Source organism: Natrix helvetica (genome assembly GCF_964273705.1).
Source record: "Natrix helvetica genome assembly, chromosome: 1".
NCBI lineage: Eukaryota > Metazoa > Chordata > Lepidosauria > Squamata > Natricidae > Natrix > Natrix helvetica.
In genome coordinates, this window is record NC_138548.1 from 71,981,650 (window position 1) to 72,002,031 (window position 20,382).

General features: G+C 43.4%; 2 protein-coding genes across 4 annotated transcripts; both read left to right on the forward strand.

Moving 5' to 3' along the window:
• The first annotated feature begins 762 nt into the window (after window positions 1–762).
• On the forward strand, window positions 763–15,241 carry JMJD7 (jumonji domain containing 7). Of its 3 annotated transcripts, XM_081935493.1 has the most exons (8): window positions 763–920; window positions 1,748–1,901; window positions 2,188–2,441; window positions 5,106–5,162; window positions 5,910–6,005; window positions 8,060–8,136; window positions 9,109–9,268; window positions 15,034–15,241. In XM_081935493.1, the coding sequence occupies exons 1-8, from the start codon at window positions 869–871 to the stop codon at window positions 15,141–15,143; spliced, it is 960 nt and encodes a 319-aa protein (XP_081791619.1). In that variant the 5' UTR covers window positions 763–868; the 3' UTR covers window positions 15,144–15,241. The 3 variants fall into 3 exon arrangements, 2 of the variants coding, with proteins under 2 accessions (XP_081791619.1, XP_081791620.1); XR_014173798.1 differs by lacking the exon at window positions 15,034–15,241 and having other exon boundaries at window positions 7,251–8,136; window positions 9,109–9,181; XM_081935494.1 differs by lacking the exon at window positions 5,106–5,162.
• Window positions 15,242–16,631: 1,390 nt separating this feature from the next.
• Window positions 16,632–19,317, forward strand: LOC309383226 (acyl-coenzyme A thioesterase 1-like). The gene is made up of 3 exons (XM_081935491.1): window positions 16,632–17,197; window positions 18,044–18,246; window positions 18,624–19,317. Exons 1-3 carry the CDS (start codon window positions 16,744–16,746, stop codon window positions 19,221–19,223), a joined length of 1,257 nt encoding a protein of 418 aa, XP_081791617.1. The 5' UTR covers window positions 16,632–16,743; the 3' UTR covers window positions 19,224–19,317.
• The last annotated feature ends 1,065 nt before the right edge of the window (window positions 19,318–20,382 follow it).

Genomic DNA, 20,382 nt, shown 5'->3' on the forward strand with positions numbered 1-20,382 from the left:
TGAGAAGTGAGTATATGAATATTAGGTATGTTTGCATTTGTATGTTTTACAACATTTGCATTGTATGTTTTGCAAATAAACCCTTACCTATGGAAACGGATAGGAGAGTCAACTTCAGTGAGATGAGCAACATACAAGTCTGATAAATAAATATAAAACGATTGTGAGTCTGGACTCAGCAGGATTATGCACTGTGATTAAGGTAAACTAAATGAGACATACGCCTTAGTCACCATTGAATTTGTGGTCTGAATTGGGATGAGTTTTTTTTAACTGGGTTGTCAAAAAGCATATTTTAATGATTATACACGTTAACTTTAGTTTGGGAGTGAGTTGAAACGGCATCCTTTGAACCAGTATTAGCATACTGTGGCTTGTTTTTGGCATTATTCTGCCAACAAGTGAAACCTAATTGGAAATTTTCCAGCTTGGGTACGCTTCTGTGATGAGGCGTCTCTTAAGACTGAAGACTCTTCTGTCTTCAGACTGAACCTAACTGCAGAACCTGAAATCCAACACAATTTCGAACACTTTTTATTTTGTGGTGTGTGTGTGTGTGTGAGAGAGAGAGGGAGAGAGACTCGCACATTTTGTGGCGAAGCTTTATATTGAACACGTTTTCCTTCAGGGAAACTGCTCAAGGCGGCCTCAGGTGCCTGTCAGCTCCAAACAAACGTTTCCCTTCTGCCTCACGACCAGGCACTGAGGTCGAGTTGAAGGGGGGGCGGGGGGGCGGAGCCTTGAGGCACGTTGAGCGTCTTCCTCTGCGGAGGGAGAAGGCGGAGCCTGAGAATGGCTGTGGGCTGAGATCGGACGTATTCGGACGGTCTGAGACTCCCTTATAGCGGAGGCTGAAAGGCAAGCCGGGATGTTGCAAGCGATGAAACGCTGTTTGGCTGATTTTCCCACCGAAGCCCGGGGTGAGCTGGATGTGTCTGTGTAATGTCAGAGACAGCGAAAGCTACCCTCCCCCTCCCTGGTTCCATCAGTGCATAAATGGAATTGAGAGTATACGATCCACTGATAAGAATAACCGGAAGAAAAGAGAAGGATAGTAATTTAGTACCAGGCTGAATCTTGCAGAGTGTGAGACCACATTCTTTTACAGGGGGGAGGTTTTTAGGAATTAGAAGTTGTCTCTCGCCGATTGGGCTCTGTGTTAAGGTGATCCAAAGATCGCCGGATGGCCCTCCTTTCTCTGCCCTGGACACTTGCGAAAAGACACCCCCCCCAAAAGCCCCACCCCTGACTGCTAAATCCCCCACCCCCACTGAAAAAAAACCGGCATAGTTTTGCTGCCATCCAGGGAGCATCCAGATATTTGCATCGCAAACTTTTTAGCGCCCCAACTGGATCATCAGAACCCTGGCGATCTTAAAATTCCCATTTCCAAAACCAATGCGTTTGCCACTTTCCAAAATTAGGAGTTCTGATGCACAAAATGCTGTACATTCTGTAGAAGCATAATGAAGTGTCATAAGGAGGCAGTTGGTAGGAGTACAGCTAGGCAGATGGGGCATAACATTACCAAAAGCCTAGGCCCGTTCAATTGTGGCACTCAGCAGCCCCAGCCTGCACAGCAAAAATATCGAGTACAGTACAAGAATTATTCCACTCCTGGGTCTGTTACTGAATCTTCTGGGAAGAGTGACAGAATTATAACTGCTCCAAGAACAACTTTAGGCAGAGTTGTCAATCCCTAAAATGATTGTTGTTCATAGATTTTTTTCTTCTTCTGTGCAAATAGAGTTGTGTTGGTCAGAATCAGTGCCGTACCTTGATATTCTTCCGACTCCCCTTGAATTCTACCGGGAATGGATCTGCCCAAACAAACCATGTATAATCCGAAATACTTTCCACCACTGGCCGGCTCTGAAGAAGTGGACCCTGGGTTACTTGAGGTAGGAGGCTACAAATAATAAAGATGGAATATGTGTATATGTATATGTGTGTGTATACACACATACTATATACATATACATATATGTACGCATATACATATGCCTGCCTGCCCGTCCATCCATCTATCTTATATACACACACCTCAATCACTTTTACGATGTCTTGATGATGTTTCCAGCATATCTTCAGTCTTCTTCCACTTTTGCCTAAAGTATTGTGACCATTCTTTTTGGCATAAATCTGTGTTTCTTGCTCAATGTATCTCTTTTGATGTTTTTTATGCAGGCAAATAATGGGCTCCAAGCTGGTGAGTGTGGCAGTAACGCCCAATGGTTATGCTGATGCAGTTTATCAGGACTGGTTTGTTATGCCAGAGGAGCGTCATATGCCTTTCAGTGCGTTTTTGGACATTTTGGAGAAAAAGATAACTTCTCCAGGGGTGTTCTATGTGCAGAAACAGTGTTCAAATCTGACTGAGGAATTCCCTGAACTTTTAGGTGACGTGGAGCCTGAGATACCTTGGATGAGCAAAGCACTGGGTAAATATTAAAATCCTAATATTCCAGAATTGATACTATAGTAGACAGCTGCTTTCTGGCTTTGGAATGCTCCAAGTTTGTATTGTTTATGGAGATGTTGCAATAAAAACTGATGGCTTTATTACTGTGTATGTACCTCTCCAATAATAAGTTATATGCCTTTTGATGTTATTGGTCACAATGACCAAGAGCCTTGAGTGGTGTAGTAGAAATTGCCTGCCAAGACTTTACAGAACTATTAAATACAGTTAACATATTCTGTGTGCCATAAATTAAGAATCCAATTTTAATTTATCAAACATATGCAGGCCAGCTCAAAGTTTTTTAGAGTTTCATAAAGCCCTAAAACCACAAGTTGTGCTCACCATTTATAGGAGTGACATAAGGGTAGGTTATGGGGCAATGTGAAAAAGCCCAATGGAAGCTTTATTAATCACTCCATCAAAGCCAAGTTACATTTTGAAATGTGCATTGCAGCATACATAAAAAGGGACATGACTTTGATCCTGCAGTTGCAATCACCATGTTGAGGTTTTCCACTTTGTGCAATGTCCCTTTTTTATAAACATATTTGCACCAATAGCTGGAGTTGTTTCCCATGGAGTTCTCAATGGCCCCTGGAGCTGTTGGTGTTATTTACTGCTGTAATTACTGCTTTTTAGTAGGTGCTTGCAGAAAACAAGAAAAGAAAATTTGGAGATCTAAGGATAATATGTTAAATGGTGTTACACAATAAATGTAGAAATAATTAATTGTATTGCATAATTTCAACATCCTCTAGAGTTCGTTAAATGCCGCTTACAGAGGATATAGGTTCAATTGTGTAGGCGCTTTCTGTATTTTACTTGTATTATCAGCAGTTCTTTGATATCCCTATGTCCAACAATTCCATTAATACATTTACCCAGTTTTGAGGTAAAACCATTGGAGTTAGACTAATTCCCATATTTAGTTTATGTAGTGGTGAAGTGTTGCTGGTATGTGAGTTAATGTGCTATTTAGTTCTTCCATTATTCTCTAGAAATTTTTTGTTTATTTAATGAAGTTTAACTGTTTCCCTTCTCCCAAACAAAACCTTATTATAGAAGCTTACAGAGGATATAGGTTCATTTGTCCCAAGTTGTTACATTGTTTTTTTTAAACTATAACACTAAAACTTAAATCTGTTTAAATAATTATATCTGTGTGTTGCCAAACTTGCAAAGTGCTAGACGTTTTCTGCTGATAAAAACTCTTTAGCAGGAGAACTGTCTGCCTAGATTAGTGACGGATCTTCTTGCTACTGCAGAAGATTTCATTAGATGATTCATTAGATTCCTTCCAATTCCTAGAATCTGATTCTCTGAGTTTTAATTTTGGCTTAAGGGATGTTATAGAACGCCATATTTTTCGGAGTATAAGAGGCAAACTTTCCCCCCAAAAAGAGGGTGAAAATCTGGGTGCGACTTATAAACTGAATACAGCATTTTTAGCCTATCGAAACCTCACCCCCTTTGCAAAAATGGCTGTGCAGAGGGCTTGGGAGGCTGGTAAAGTGCTCCTGAGGCCTGGGGAGGGCAAAAATGAGCAAAAAACGGACCATTTTTTTGCTCATTTTTGCCCCCCCCAGCTCCCAGGAGTACTTTACCAACCTCCCAAAGCTCTGCATCCCCCCCACCTTTTTTTTTTGCAAAAAACAAGATACGCAGGGGGTTTGGGAGGCCTGCAGAGTGCAAAAACTTTTTTTTTTAATTTACCTCTTCAAAATCATGGACTAGGGCAGCGATGGTAAACCTTTTTTGGCTTGCGTGCCACAAGTGGGGGGAGCACAGGGGGGTCGTGTGCAGGCGTGCCACACCCATAATGCAATGCGCAACCCCCCCAGTACGCATGCGCGCACAATGCGTGACCCCCCCATTTTTACATGCTTTTTTTCACCCTCCCCAGGCTCCAGAGGCTTTATAGGAACCTGGGGAGGGTGAAAAGAGCCTCCCCCATCCCCCCAGAGGCCCTCCGGAGGCTTCAGGGACCGTCCGGAGGCTTCCCTGACGCCTTTGGAGTGCTTAAAACCACCCTCCGAGCAAACCGGAAGTGACTTCTGGTTTTCTTGGAGGGTCGTTTTAAGCGCTCCAAAGGCGTCAGGGAAGCCTCCGGACGGTCCCTGAAGCCTCCGGAGGGCCTCTGGGGGGATGGGGGAGGCTCTTTTCACCCTCCCCAGGTTCCTATAAAGCCTCTGGAGCCTGGGGAAGGCGAAAAATAGCTTTTAAAAAGGTGAACTCAGCTGGCCAGCTAACAGGGCAGCACCTCGTGTGCCCTGACAAATGGCTCTGCGTGCCACTTGTGGCACGCGTTCCATAGGTTCGCCATCACTGGACTAGGGTGATCTGAAAATAGCAGATCCTGCATTTTCAGGAAAATGCTTAGAAGAAAAAAACCCAGAATGAAAATGAGCCTCTGTTGTCAGCTGTTTTCATTGGTAATATAAAATTATTCATCCTTGTGTATAAGATAATATATATTTCTGAGACATTAACAGCTGTTTCTTCCAGATTTATTTAGAAAGAATGTTAAGAAGGCTACTAATTGACTGAGTGAAAATAACATTCTTTACCAGAAAATCTGTAAGATAAAATAACAGAAACCCAGATCTTTTTTCTGATTTGACTTTTTTAAAAAAAAAAATAGGAAAGAAGCCTGATGCTGTGAATTTCTGGCTGGGAGAATCTTCTGCAGTGACTTCATGTACGTATGGGATCAATGCATTCTCTGCTGAACCAAAGGAGCTTTTCCAAGAAGCAACTGGATGTTCTGTTTGTTTGTTTTTTGAAGCGAAATGTCTTCAAAGAAAAAACAGAAAGTCCAGTTGCCTCTTGAAAAAGCACCTTTGGGACAGCCATGACCTGGATGACTGACAATCTCCATAGACATTCTCTGTTGCAATTCATAATTGGAAGGCAAATTTGGGTACCAAAATGCCTTTTTAAAAAAATAAAGGAAAGTTTCTGCTTTTGGGGAACAATATTTGAAATATCTTCCTTATTCCTAACTGTTACCATAACTGAATCTAGTTCCCCACTCCCATATTGCAGTTACTCCATCTGGACAGAATTTTGGAGGAAAGAAAGTGGGTGGGAGGCACGATCAAAAGGCACAGGATTAAAATAACAGGCAATGATACCTGGTCTCAGTTCACGGAATCAGGCAGAGCAATTGCGTAACGAAAGGTTTACCTAGAAACCTGCTGAGGTTTTTTCCCCCCCAAGTCCTGATTGCTAAATATCATTATAATCTGTATTTAAAATGATTGGTGGATAGCAGCAACAACAAAAACCAACCCAATTCATGGACAGTGCAAAAATATGCAAATATGCTAGTTCTTCACAAATCCATACTTGTGCTTTATTTTTGTGTTATGTTTATAATGGAGGTAACAAATGACCGTCCCCTCTTCCTTTTCCCAGTCTTTCATTTTTCTCCCTCCAATCTTAGTACACAAAGATCATTATGAAAACTTGTACTGCGTGATTTCTGGAGAGAAACATTTTTTGTTGCATCCGCCAAGTGACCGTCCCTTCATCCCATACGGTAGGTATTTTGAGAAATGGATAGGAATGGTGTCAGCTATATGGAGGCTGATATTTTGCGAGTCGTTCAAAAAAAAATGCCTGGGCTTCAACTTCCCCAATATTTTGCTATACAGGTAGTCATTGAATTACGAGTGAAATGGAGCATGCCCATTCCATTTGCAACCCAAGGATTCGTGGGAGTGAATCTTGTACCTTGAACTGGGTCACTCCCTCCTTTTGTCCATGCATTCACTAATGGAATGTGAGGCTCGTTAAGTGCGCATAAGGTATTTCAGGGTGGAGTAGCCGGGGGGGGGGAGGGGAGGTAGTGATGGAACAAGCCACCTGTTTAAGACCACCCAAGTCCTCCCCAACCCACTGAAATACCTCATGCTCCACCCAATTGCTCCCCCACCCCAAAACTGGCCACGCCGGGTCACTTGCCTTGTGAAGATCTAGCAGGCTGTCTCCTCTCCAGCCTCTCAGCGATTCCGCCCCTCGGAAGATCCATTTCAGCCGGCAATGTTCAGGACAAATGTTGCAGAGCCTCTGTGGTTATTTGTAAGGACGAACAACTGCTGTATTTCGGGACTTTTTTGCAAATGCTAGGAGGCGCTTATTGCATAACTTCGAACGTTCATTAAGGGAGTGCTCGTAACCTGGGGATTACCATACAGCATGGGTGCACATTTGGTAGATACATCTGAGGTTTATGAGAAGGTTGGAAAAGAGATAGGAACATGAGATCCTTTTGGTACCTCTTGGCCTTTTCCTCTTCTGTTGCTTTGGCTACTTGTTCACTTAGGAGATGTTAACTGTAGTCAGACGAGGAAAACATTACAGGTAGTCCTCGACTTACAACCGTTTGTTTACTGACCATTCGAAGTTACAACAATACTGGCAAAAAGTGATTTATAACGTTTACACAAATCATCCTTGTGGTCATCATGTGATGAAAATTTGGACACTTGGCAACTGGTATATATTTATGACAGTTGCAGTGTCCTGAGATCATGTGACCACCTTTTGCGACCTTGTTACAAAAGCAAAGTCGAGTAACACACATAAGAAGTGAGTTACTAACTTCACTGCAGTGGTTTCCTTTAACAACGGTGGCAAGAAATGTCGTAAAAAGAGGCAAAACTCACTTAACTGTCTTGCTTAGAAATGAAAATTTTGGGCTCCATTGTGGTCATAAGTCGAACACTACCTGTACTTGGGCGTAATGCACTACAATACCCTTTCCCAACCTGTTACTCTATAGATTATTGGAACAATAATTTTTGTGGGCTGGGCATTGAGAGTTATAGTCCTCAAACATCTGGAACACATTGTGAAGAAGAAGGCTATACTGTAGATCTTGAACTTTTGGCACAATTTCTGGAAGAAGAAAAAACATCAGTAACCAAACTAGGGATTATATGGGCAATGTGATTTCTTTTCTGCTTTTAAAATATTTATAAAAGCATCTGCGTGAAAGGGGAGACATTTTAGAATGATGCAGTTGGTAAGGGGAAGGGGGCTGGTCTATTCCTTGCTAAATTCCCTTCTTCTAAAATTGCTTTTAACTTTGAAGGGGAAATATTATGGTTAAAAATGTCCAATGCTGATATATATTGGGGAGCTAGAATTTGGCTTAATTAATCAAAGAGTTCAGATGGTATTTATTCTGTGCTATGGCCCCATTCCAACTCTTCTTCCCAGGGTGGCTTAAAAAGAAAGGCAGGAAAAGAGAATTCCAGTCATGAATTCCCACAGAATGCCTAATTTGTCCTCAACGTTAAAACAGGTGTTTATATGTGGACTTATATATATGATGTTTTTATATTTATATGAATAATGACATACATAAATATACCCCTCCCAGCTATATATAAATTCAAGTTCAGATTTCTGGAAAAAATAATTTCCAGTAAATCAATTTGTTTTAAGGGTAATAATCTGTATTAAGTGGTAAAAAAGTCCATGCTGTGAGTTTGCCACATTGCCCTGAGGTGCTGTGGTACACACATAGTGTGGGAACTGCAGAGTTAATCGTAAACAATACACTGCTACATGTACTTTATGTTCCAGAATTATATCCACCAGCAACTTACCACATCACAGATGATGGGTCATTTGATATTCTGGAAGATAAAACGGCAGAGAAGGTATGCTTAACTTTCAGTCTACTTTATAAACCTATTTTTTATCTTATTAATTTAAAATATTTTCACGATCCTACTCCCGATCATTGGGTTGCCCTGTGCTGATCCCGCCTCCTCTCCATTCTCCGTGCTTGGGGATTGGGGGCGGCGGGGGTAGGTAATTGCTCGTCTGCGCCACTGCTTGCCCTGTCTTCCACCCCTTCTCCCTCGCTGGTGATCCTTCCCAGGCCCGAGGGACCTGGGACTGCTTTGTCCTGCTCCTCTGGTCATTCCTCCATCTGCCCTAGCTTCATTTCATCATCATCCTCAGACTCAGGCTGCGACAGGACCATGACACATGTTGGAAAGTGAGCCTTCGGCCCAGTTTGAGATCCTGAGCGCTATGGAACAGGTTTTCATTGAGGGGAACCCTGTACTTTGCTCCATTCAGCTTTCTCTCAACCCTGATCAGTCTCCCAGTCCCTGCTGCTGAAAAACCCCACCACCACCATCCTTCACTGTTGGGATGATATTGGGCAGATGTTGAGCAGGGCCTGGTTTCCTCCAGATATAATGTTTAGAATTGAGGCCAAACAGTTCAATCTTGGTTTCATCAGGTGGTGAACTGTGAGAGTGTGGTGTTCCTCATAGTCTCGGTGTCCATTAGGTGATGTGGGTTTTTGTTTGTTTGTTTGCAAACTCCAAGTGGGCTTTCAAGTGCTTTGCACTCAGGAGAGGCTTCCGTCTAGCCACTCTGCCATAAAGCCCAGATCGATCGGTGTAGGGCAGCAGTGATGGTTGTCCTCCTGGAACTCTGTCCCATCTCTACAGTAATTGTTTTTAAAAATCCTTTGATATTTGGTTGTATGTGCTGTATGTGCAGGATTCTATTTTCAGTGCTTTTCAAATATTTATCTTAAAAAGAAAAAAAAAATGATTCAATTCTGGAAGAAATAATTATCTTATTAATATCGTATTAACCTTTCATCCACAAAGGTACCCTGGATCCCTCTAGATCCTTTAAGTCCAGATCTGAAACAATACCCAGAATATGCTCAGGCAAAGCCTTTAAGATGTACTGTGAAGTCTGGTGAAATGTTGTATCTTCCTTCTCTTTGGTTTCATCATGTTCAGCAATCACATGGCTGCACAGCAGGTAAGAAAATTGCCAAAGGTATCTTTTAAATTATAATAGCTAGAAGCTCACCAGATTTCTCTGTCAATATTTCCTTCTGTCTTCAGTTAGATTGTATTCAACGTTATTCCAAAATATCAAATCAAATCTTTATTATCATCATAGACCAGTATAAGGGTGGGAAGCAGTCAATTTAAAAGCATAGAAAACACACCAGAATTTCGAGTAACAAAAGAAAAAAAAGTGAAAACATAGATGATATCTCAATGTCAGCGTTCCAGATAGCATCCAAAATTAAATCAGAGTCCAAGGCAACGTACTGCTCAAAGTTCCAATTTATTAAGAGAGCCACGCTGGCACATCTGGGGGATAACCTGAATCTGAGCTTCTTCCGTTCCCCCCCCCCCTAAGTTAAAGTTCATGATCTTGCCCCCACACCCACAAATCCATCACATGGTCCAATCTTCCACTGCCATGCTGGCAGCTCCACCCATCCAGTTCCTGTCAGGTGCAGAGGTACCAAGACAAAGGATGACCTTGACAATCTAGAAAGGAATTTTATTTTGGCTACATAACATTCTACTCCGTCCCAATTACCCACTGTAGAACAACATAATAGAATAGAAGTGTGGCAGGCCAAAGATCCCAAAGGAACATGGTTGCAGGCCTGAACTAAATATATAAAAGCGAAAACCACTCACGCTGGATCATGAAATCTCCAGAACGGTAAAGCCTACAAACTTGAAATGTGACACATATGTTCCTCTTGGCTTCTAGGTGCTCCCTCAGAAAGGATTTTTTGAAATTATCATCAGATCATTAGTATTTGTTATATTATTAATAACACACTCTGATGCTAAAGAGTTCTACTCTCCCCACCCCAACTGAAAAGGCGTGGCCAGCACGTTACTCTTCCGGCCTGCTGGCTGAGTTTGGAGAGGAGCCTGAGGCAGAGAAGGGGATAATATAGGTGACGTTTCTTTGGGGCAAGGCTGAGGGAGAGAAGGGGATAGGATAGGGGAGGATTCTGTGGGGCAAGGCTGAGGGAGAGAAGGGGATAGGATAGGGGAGGATTCTGTGGGGCAAGGCTGAGGGAGAGAAGGGGATAGGATAGGGGAGGATTCTGTGGGGCAAGCCAAAGGGAGAGAACAGGATAGGATAGGGGAGTATTATGTGAGGCAAGCCTGAGGGAGAGAAGGGGGAGAGGATAGTGGAGGATTCTGTGGGGCAAGGCTGAGGGAGAGAAGGGGGATAGGAGGGGAGAGACTTCGGTGAGGCAAGCCTGAGGGAGAGAAGGGGAGAGGAGAGGTTGTTCATAACTACTCATTAATTTTCAAACCCTAAGGGTCGATTTATCAAGCCCGATCACATAGTTTCGTAGCGGAGCATGGGTATTCAGCTAGAATAGGATATATGTATTAAAACCGAAAGTATATATAAAAAACAAGTTTAAAAGAATCTAAAAACAAGAGTAAAAACATTAGATGAGCGTAGGGATCTTTAAAAGGTTATTATACTCATTCGGAAGGAGAGAGATTGTGATAATTTCAAAACAAACCATTTGTAGGCATAGATCTGGCTTCATTCATTCAAATTCTACTCATGGAATAATTCTGCAGACAGACATTTTAGAGGGAATCTTCAGTGACCTTGAGATTGCAAAAGAAAGAATTGCTAAAAACTACCTTTATAGCACCCATTCTCTGCTCAGTCACTCTGGTGCCATGTCACAGCAGTCACTTACCTGCCCCACCACCCTGCTTGCCAGCTTGCCCAGGATTTGGTACTTCCTGCCAGCTTTCCCATGAATGTTGCTTGTTGGAAGCTGGCAGGGAATTGCAAGGGCATCCTCAACAACAGCAATGGGGACTGCTGGAATTGTGGTTGCTAAGGGATGAGCTCACATAACATCGTTGTTTACAATCATATTGCTTGGCAATAGAAATTGCACTCCTAATTAACATAGTTAAGCAAGGACTACCTTGCTTATGTTCATTTAAAGTAAAGATCATCTATATGATGTCTTACTACTTCAAAAAATAAATTCTGTTTCCATGAAAAATACATAAAACCAGTTACTTCTCCAGCTGATGGCGCAGGAGGGTCCAGAAGTGGGTTGTTCAATCCTTATTTGTCCAAGAGACTGAGTCAGAATTGAAACCACGCCTCCAGCTTCCCCTGCTGACTTACCATTCCGACTCAGTCTTGCCCAAAAAGAAATGCTTTTTTCGATTGCTGTGAGTTGATTTTTTAGTTCTGGTATTAGTTCATTTATGCAACGTCCCGGATTTATTAATTTGGCTGGCTCAAAGGTGGGGAAGTTGGCTCCCAAGTCCCCTTCATGAGCGTGCATTGTCTTCAAGGAGAATTGACACCCGGTGCTGCTTAAAGTCTTTCCCGGGTTCTCAATAGTGAGCCGCTAGTCGCGCTGGCTGTCGGGACTTTTCTCTGTGATCGCCTGGTGGAATGTGCCTTTTTTCGGAGGCTCTGAGCCTGCTGCTGGCTCGCAGTGGCAGCAGGTGGCAAGCGGTGATGCGAGGAGTGCGGGGACGGCGTGGATAGAGCGCTGGCGAGCCATGTGGCAGCCTGCGCTTTTTTTCTGTCTGGCTGGGAGCGGGATCGGCGCTGGTTTTTCTGCAAAGGAGCTGCACGGCCGATCCGGAGTTCTCGGGGCCTTTTTCTCTTGCTGGAATCACAATTCTGCCTTGAGTGCCTTCCACATGAGTATGGGGCCCTGGGGGTGGCCATCTTGGAAGGGAAATATTGGCCATTTTGGGGAGGTCTGTCTAGGTGGCCATTTTGTTTGGAGGCCATGAGGCAGCCATTTTTTTCTGTGGTGACCATGAGGCAGTGGTCATTTTGAGTGTTTTCTGATGGGTCGCGAGGGCGGTGGCCATCTTTTGTGTGTCTATTTACCTACCACGAGGCTCATTGCGACTGCTGATCTCGGTGGGGAAGGTCACAGATCGGTGAGCTATTGCAGGGCACGGCGGCGTGCAGGATCAGTTGCAAATTATTACAATGGCTGATTCCCCTGGTGAAAGCATATCTGAGGTGGCTTCTGTTGCTCCTTCCAAGACCACTAGGAAAACGAAAGCCTCTTCAGTGGAGCCTCCCTCTCTGCAAACCAGTCTACCCCCAGACAGGGAGGTAAAGGGACTGGGGGGAAGCTCAAGCAAGGGGGGGGGAGACAAGGATCCCCGGCCTGCAGTGGAATCCCCCCACGTCCAAAGGGGGCTCCACTTTCTCCCTCCCCTTCCCCTCCAAGACTCTCGGGGTCCCCAAGGGCCAGTTCTATTTCACCTCCTTACTGGAGGTGGAGGAAGAGGATGATGAGTGTCAATCATTTGCTTGCCTGGGACCTAGCCTTAGAATGGAACACAGGCAGAAACTAGCATCCAGGCATGGGCCTAGTCAGTCTGTTGGTGAATTTGATGATCTACCTGATAATGTCCAATCTCTTATCCATCGAGCCATTGCGCATGGCATAGCTCTATAGGGTCGTGCTTTGCATGTAATGAGTCTTATCTCATATATTAGTTTCACCTTTTAAGTTGCATTACTGAAATAAATGAACTTTTGCACGATATTCTAATTTTTTGAGTTTCACCTGTGGGCCTCTCCCTGTAAGAAGCCCTGTCCTGCCCCCCATCCTGACGAGGCTGGAAACCCCTGGGCTGGTAATGGTAGTCAGTCACAACCCTGTAAGGTGCCCTACGTGTATAAGGTGTATACCTGCGTTCCTGTTTCTTAGTCGTGGCAGGCAAAAACTCGCGTTTGTTCCTATCTTCGATAAGAATAGGGTCCAGAACTCTCCAAACAGCTTCTTCCCCGCATACGGGCCCGCTGCCAGCTTCCATTTCGCCTTGGCATCCGCCTGCCAATTCTGGAGCCACACCATCCACCTAGCTGAAACAGAAGAGAAGAGCGCTCTGGAAGCAAACTTAGCGGCGTTCAAGGTCGCATTGGCCGAAAACTGGGTCGCAGCCATGGCCTTGCTGATCTCTTGAAGCAAACGGACATCATCATGCGCTGGAGCATGCTCCTGCGTCTGCTCAAGCCACATTAGCATGGCGCGGTTGAAGAAGGACACCGATGAAGCGGTCTTTATCGCCCACGTTGTGACAAGGAAGTTCTTACGTAACACCAATTCAGTTCTCTTGTCCTCTGCCTTCAAGTTGTCTGCTACATCACTTGCCACCATTGGTGTCGGGCACGCCAAAGCAGCCACAGGAGCATCCACCTCCGGCACCTGTAGAGGTTGGGAGAAATCGGGTTCCATATTGTAGAAACGCCTGTCATTCCCTCCCGGGGAAAGTATCTGGTTTAGCCCACTGCTTCTGAATGACATCCATGAGCAGCTTCGGCGCGGGAATTTCCTCCTTCCAAGTCGCGGGCTCCACAAAAAATCACTTTTTCTTCGGCACTGACTTCGAAGTGGAAGCCTCGGCCTCAGTCCCTTTCTCTTTCTCTTTCTGCTTGTCATCCTCAGTTTCAGTGGCAGCAGAACCTCTGGCCTTGAATAGCAAGGAACGAAACAAACTAGAAGGAAATGGAATGGAAGCTATCAGCCTGGCATGGAAGCTATCAGCCTGTGGCACTGCTGAGGTGTTATGGAAGACCAGGATGCTTCAATAGCAGCCTTCAACTCTTCCGCATTGTTTGGTCTCATGTTTGTCATCTTTCTCTTGGCAATGCCCCATAGATTCTCTATGGGGTTCAGGTCAGGCAAGTTTGCTGGCCAATCAAGCACTCTCCTTTCTTCCAGGAAGATGGAGGTGTTGTTTGTTTCCTTTCAGCCTTCGGCCATAGGGTTGAGAGTGTCCCCCTCTACCATTGGGTGGTGGTTAAGGGCTTCTATCGTCGGGCCTATGAGACTAGAGGTAAACCGGTACCACGGGGGATAACGGCCCATTCCACTAGGAGCGCGGCCACCACAGCCACTTGGAACACTCAGGCTCCGATTGGAGATATTTGTAAGGCTGGGATATGGGCGTCTCCATCGCCGTTTATAGGTTGGATGCCTTTGCGTCTGCTGAGGTGTCGTTCGGTTGAAGGGTGCTTCAGGGAGTTCATGCTCCCTCGGGTACCACGGACCAATGAGTTCCCACCCTAGGGACTGCCACTTTGGTATGTCCCACTTCTGGACCCTCCTGCACCATCAGCTGGAGAAGGAACGTTGGTCCTACCTGAACGTTCTTCTCTGTGTGGCGCAGGACGATCCAAATCCCTCCCTTCTGTAGTTTGTTAGGTCCGTGTCCCCGGGGCTATTAATGCTGCGGGCAGGGCCTGTTCTTCTTTTGTTTCTCTAGTTGGAGCTGCGCCTTGTCGGAATGGGAAGTCAGCAGGGGAAGTTGGAGGCCTGGTTTCAATTCTGACTCAGTCTCTTGGGCAAATAAGGATTGAACAACCCACTTCTGGACTGTCCTGTGCCACGCTGAGAAGAACGTTGAGGTAGGACCAACATTCCATTTGAAAATATCGTATCAGAATGTCATAGCCATGTAGTAACTAATGCTAGTAATAAAGTTGTTTATTGAAGCAGAACTGTTGAAATCTCTTGGCTGAATTTATTTATAATGGACAGAACAATTGGATTACTTCCTTCCAAGGTTCCAATTACAGAATCTCCAAAAAGAATTGGTAATAATATTAAGGGTAGAATCTGCAGGTTATCTGTATGTTTGGTTTTTAATTTGCATTGAATCAGAGAATGAATTATAAAGCTTAAATTATGGGTAAGAATACTATTAATAGTATTAAAAGACTTTTTCTTTCTTCCTCAGTGAATTATTGGTATGATATGGAATATGATCTAAAATACTCCTATTATCAGCTGCTGGATTCTCTCACAAAAGCTGCACAACCAATCTTGGATTCTTCTTGCAACAGCTAACCTTTTACATCTGATATGGAACTGTGCTTACAATTTTTGTATATCTTTATTCATGTAATTTAAATAAATATTTTCATAACTGATCTCATAAAGATAAATGTCATTTTTTATATAATAGGAATGCATTACAGGAGATGTTGGACAAATTGTATCTTACACAGCTCTTTTCCTATTTTTAGTGAAATACTTTGTCTCATCACTGTGATCAGTTGCCAAATCACATTCTAATTAGCAAAAAAATTAATCAGATTTTCTTCTCCATTTCAATGATATTTCAGGATAATGTTTGGAAATGACACCATTTATTCTTAGTGTAAAATGGATTCCTGCAAATAAACAGAGAGACTACTTATTTTTTAAAAGATTGTACCACAAGGTCTTGTTTTAGGCCTAGTACTCTTCAACATCTACATAAATGACTGATTAGGGAATATAAGGGGGACTCATCAAATTCGCAGATGGTGTTGACAGACTTGAACAATGGGCCCTATCCAACAAAATGAAATTTAACCTGAAGAAAAGCAAAGTTTTTAAAGTTAGGTAGGAAAAACCAAGGGTACAAGTACAGATTAGGCGAAACCTGGCTCAAAAACAACAACTTGAGAGGGACCTTGGTGTCCTAGTGGACAATCACTGAAATATGAGGCAGCAGTGTGTGTCAGCAGCCAAAAAAGCTAATACGATTTGGTTGTATAAATGGGCATAGAATAAAAATCATGTGAAGTATTAATACTTTTTATAAAACCTTAGTAAAACTACACCTGGAATACTGCATCCAGTTTTGGTCGCCACATTACAAAAAAGATGTTGAGACTGGAAAAAGTCTAAAGAAGAGCAACTCAGATGATTAAAGGCCTGGAGATGAAAACATATCAGGAATGGTTGCAGGTTTTGTGTTTGGTGAGTAGAAAAAAGAAGGACCAGGTGACGCATGATAGCAGTATTCCAGTATTTGAGACATTGCCACAAAGGGGGTGGGGGTGTCAATTTATTTTCCAAAGCCCCAGAGGGCAGGAAAAGAAACAATGGATGGAAACTAGTCAAGGAGAAAAGCAACCTGAAATTAAGGAAGAACTTCCTAACAGAACAATGAACAATTAACCAGTGGAACAGCTTGCGTCCAGAAGTGTGTTTCATCACTGGTTTCAACTTAAGAAGAGACTGGAGAGTCACTTGTCTGAAATGGTACAGGGTCTCCTTTAGCAGGGGGTTGGAGTACAAGACCTTGAAGGTCCCTTCCAGAGCTATTCTGATTTTTGATTGCCAATTTGATTTTTGATTGCCAGTTCTGCTGTGCAAGAGGACAAACTCCAGCAAGGAAACTCCTGCAATCATTTGGCAGTTTGCAGGGTTGATTTGACTTCCGCTTGGTAGCTCTCCCCATCCCGCCCATAATTTGCCAGAACTTTGTGACTATTATTATTTCTGATTTTTAAGAACTACATTTCCCAGAAACCTTCATGGCGTGTTTTTTATTCTCCGCCCTAAATCCTTCGGGTTGTGGGATTTTGGGAGCCAAAGTCCAGGAGGCAAAAGAGGCACAGCCAAGGTCTGAGCGGGAGCAAAGGGAAGTTTGTCTAGCTTTAGCAAAATTGCTGGGATGGCGGCGCGCATTCTGGTCTTGCCTTCCCCCGCCTGCCTATATGACGATCCCGTGCAGGTGAAGATCGAGGGCCTCTCTCCGCTTCAGGAGGTCACCGTCGCGGCCTCTTTGGAGGATGAAAGCGGCCACCTTTTCCAATCGCGCGCGTACTATCGGGCTGAAGGGAACGGAGAATTGGACCTCAGCTGCTCCCCGTCGCTGGGTGGGAGCTACTGCGGGGTGGAGCCCATGGGCTTACTGTGGGCGCTGGAATCCCCGACGCCTTACAAGAGGCTGAATAAGAAGAACGTCCTCACCCCGTTCTGTGTCACCTACGAGGTGTACGACGGGCGCGGAGTCACCGGCTCGCTCCTTTGCAGCTGCCGCAGCGAGAGGCGCTTCATGGCCGAAGGCGTGAAGAGAGTGCCCGTGCGAGAAGGCCGGCTCAGAGCCACGCTTTTCTGCCCGCCCGGTGAGTTGCAACTTGCACGGGTGGATGGGCTGAAACCCCGGGGGTCGCGGGGCTGAGGTCTCTGAAAGGAACCCGCTTAGGAGGGCGGTGGAAAAGGGGGCAGAGTGGAAACGATTTTATCCCTAAAGGGAGATGATTGAAAATAGCCCAGACAAACAAACACCCCTCCATCCCTGGAGCTGCTTCCCTTCTAGGTTCCCAATTCCAGTCGAGTTTTCCACTCATATGAATCTTAGAGCAAATGAACAAACTGCATCTCTAGAAATTGCTATAAAGGGGTGATGTCTTAAGAGTAGCAGGTGTGCTTTCGATTTTTAATCTCCATTTTATGCCTACCTTTTTCCCTTCCAAGTCTAGGTGCTCTTCACTGTGGACACAACATATATTGTACGGAATTAGTGACTAAAATGTCACAGTTGTAGGCCATAAACCTGGCCTTAAAATTCTACCGAAACTAACTTATCAAACAGCAGCATTAAATCCAAATACGTAAAATACAGAATTATTCTAGATCTGAATAGAGAAGAATTCCAGCTCAATAAAACTCGGAATTCTCTTTCACAACTGGGTGAGACACTCTCTGGTATCCATTTAACTTGAAGCAAGGCTTCACTAGTAGTCTTAAAACAGGGAAGTCCAGCATTTATTCCACAGGTGTGCTGGATAGCTCTAAATCTCTGGACGGTTTGATTTGGGTGTCTTGGCGTCCACCAACTGTTGGAGAACTGTAGCTTGGGAAAGGGTGTCTTAAACTGTAGGGCTGGTCCCTGAATTTTCTTTCCAATAGTATCAGCCTGTGTGGTTTTATACTCCTGTAAAGACCTGTTCTTTTTCATGTCTTTTTAGGTCCTGGACCTTTCCCAGCAGTTCTTGACTTGTATGGAACTGGAGAGGGACTGGTGGAGTACAGAGCAAGCCTTTTGGCAAGCAGAGGTTTTGTTACACTGGCGCTTGCTTTTTCAGCATTTGAAGATCTCCCAGCTCTCCCGGAGTTCATTGACTTAGATTATTTTGGTGAAGCAATAATGTTCTTGCAGAAACAACAAAAGGTATCCAAGCAAACTAAGATCATGGGTGATGGGGCATTGACATTTGAGCAAGAAATAATTTGGTGCCTTTGTAGTTTTGTAGTACAATGCAGTTAATCTGAAGTCTTGTTCCAATGGAGAACTTTAGTTTATACTGAGATTCATAAATGCAAACATCTTAAGCTGATGGTGAAGAAGTCTTGGGTTTGGTTCCCACTTGTGTTGCAAAAACCTCTCTTTGGCCACCCTCCCTCAACTTAATGTTCTCCAAAATTGTTATGTATTTTGAATGTTATAATTGCAGACCATTTGGAAGAAAGGAAGTTAGGAGATACATTTTAATTAACGGGGAAAGAATGGATATGGATATCAAAGTAATCCTTTTCCTATGGTTTCAGGTTAAATCTATGAAAATTGGAGTCCTGGGACTGTCTAAAGGTGCAGATCTTGCTCTTGCTTTAGCGGCATTTTGGCCAGACATCCAAGCTGCCGTCAGCATTTCTGGCTTGGGGGTAAATTCTTTTTTCCCTTTGAAAGTGAAAGGACAAATCATTCCACCTCATCCTTTTGATTTGGAGAAGGTCCAACTTACTGATGTTCTGAATGTACTAAATTTTGCTGAAGTAATGGATGACCCCAAAGACCCATCGACCTGGCCATGCCGCATCCCTGTTGAAAAGTCCTCAAGCAAGTACCTCTTCATATGTGGACAGGATGACAAAAACTGGAAAAGTCAATTGTTCTGCCAAGAGGCTGTTAGCCGCCTTCAGCAGAATGGACGTCATGTGGAGTTTTATTGCTACCCTGGAGCTGGACACCTCTTGGAGCCCCCTTATATGCCCTTGTGCTATAGTTCATATAATAAGGCACTTGGGGGCCTTATGCTCTGGGGCGGAAAGTGGAAAGAACATGCAGAGGCACAAGAGGATGCCTGGCAAAGAATATTAGCCTTTTTCAGACAACATTTGCTGGAATCAACTTTAAAAAGTACTTTATAGGGTGCAGTTTTGCACCTGGTTGTAAGAAAGGCAGAATTGCTCGTCCTTCTTTAGATGTTCAGTTGGTAACCAAGTTAAACTCAGAGTGATGGTCTCTAGAAAATATATTTTGCCACTTTCAGGTACACCAATGGGGCATTACAATTTTCATTAGTTTGGTGAAAACTCCTCCAGCTGGAGACCCTTAAGCACCTCACACATACATTGTATGTAATAAAAGGAAATATCCTTCTCTCCAATCAGTTGCAGTTTGAGTATTTCATATTGATAGACTACAAAAACCTGACTTGCAAATAATCAGACTTGCAAATTGTTTCTGAGGACTAGAGGTAAACCATAAGGATGTATTAGGTGTCATCATGCTTTCAATGGGCCCATACAAGTGAATTGCACATGCATATACAACCCACCTGAATATAGTTGCCATACCCCATAAACAATTTCTGCTTTCACCTTGATACTACATCCTGATTCTCTTGTCCAGGCATTTCATTTTACAAAAGAAGGAAAAAAAATAACAGATATACTGATAGTAATAATGATTATACACATAATTATAACCATATTTATAATTATATTAGATTATTTATGATCGTATTAATTGTACTAGCATATTTATAATTATAAACAACATTCCTTTTTTACTTACATATAACAATCTTTCTTCATCTAATTTCTACCTCTTATCTCTAACCACAGATAAAACCTATTCCACGTTGAATAGTACTCTGTATCTCCTTTATCTTTTATTTTCAATGTCAATCTATCCATCTCTGCACAGTCCAATATTTTCTTAATTATGTTTTCATCTGGGGGGATGTTCTCATTTTTCCAATATCGTGCAAATACAATTCTCACTGCTTGAATACATGTAGCATTGAGTATTTAGTCTCTTTATCATAACTTTCTGGTATTATGCCTAACAAAAATATTTCTGGCTTTAAATCGATATGCTGCTTATTCATCGTTTTTTCTTCATCCTCTTCAATTACCTTGCTATTCTCATTTTTTGGGGGGGTTCTTCTGCCTTTTTAGACTGTAGCTCTTCGGTGCGTGATCCCTGAACTAGAAGACCTGTTCACTTAGATCAAGGGTCAGCAACCTTAAACACTCAAAGAACCACAAAGGTCATAACTGGAAGCCCCCCATTCAATTCTGG

Bases quoted from the DNA above. Each gene is read 5' to 3' on its own strand.
- JMJD7 (XM_081935493.1), top strand. From the start codon at position 869: ATGTTGCAAGCGATGAAACGCTGTTTGGCTGATTTTCCCACCGAAGCC. The intron at 2,442-5,105 runs GTAAATATTAAA...AAAAAAAAATAG, and splicing joins TTGGATGAGCAAAGCACTGG to GAAAGAAGCCTGATGCTGTG. The intron at 8,137-9,108 runs GTATGCTTAACT...TCATCCACAAAG, and splicing joins AAGATAAAACGGCAGAGAAG to GTACCCTGGATCCCTCTAGA.
- LOC309383226 (XM_081935491.1), top strand. From the start codon at position 16,744: ATGGCGGCGCGCATTCTGGTCTTGCCTTCCCCCGCCTGCCTATATGAC. The intron at 17,198-18,043 runs GTGAGTTGCAAC...ATGTCTTTTTAG, and splicing joins CACGCTTTTCTGCCCGCCCG to GTCCTGGACCTTTCCCAGCA. The intron at 18,247-18,623 runs GTATCCAAGCAA...CTATGGTTTCAG, and splicing joins TCTTGCAGAAACAACAAAAG to GTTAAATCTATGAAAATTGG.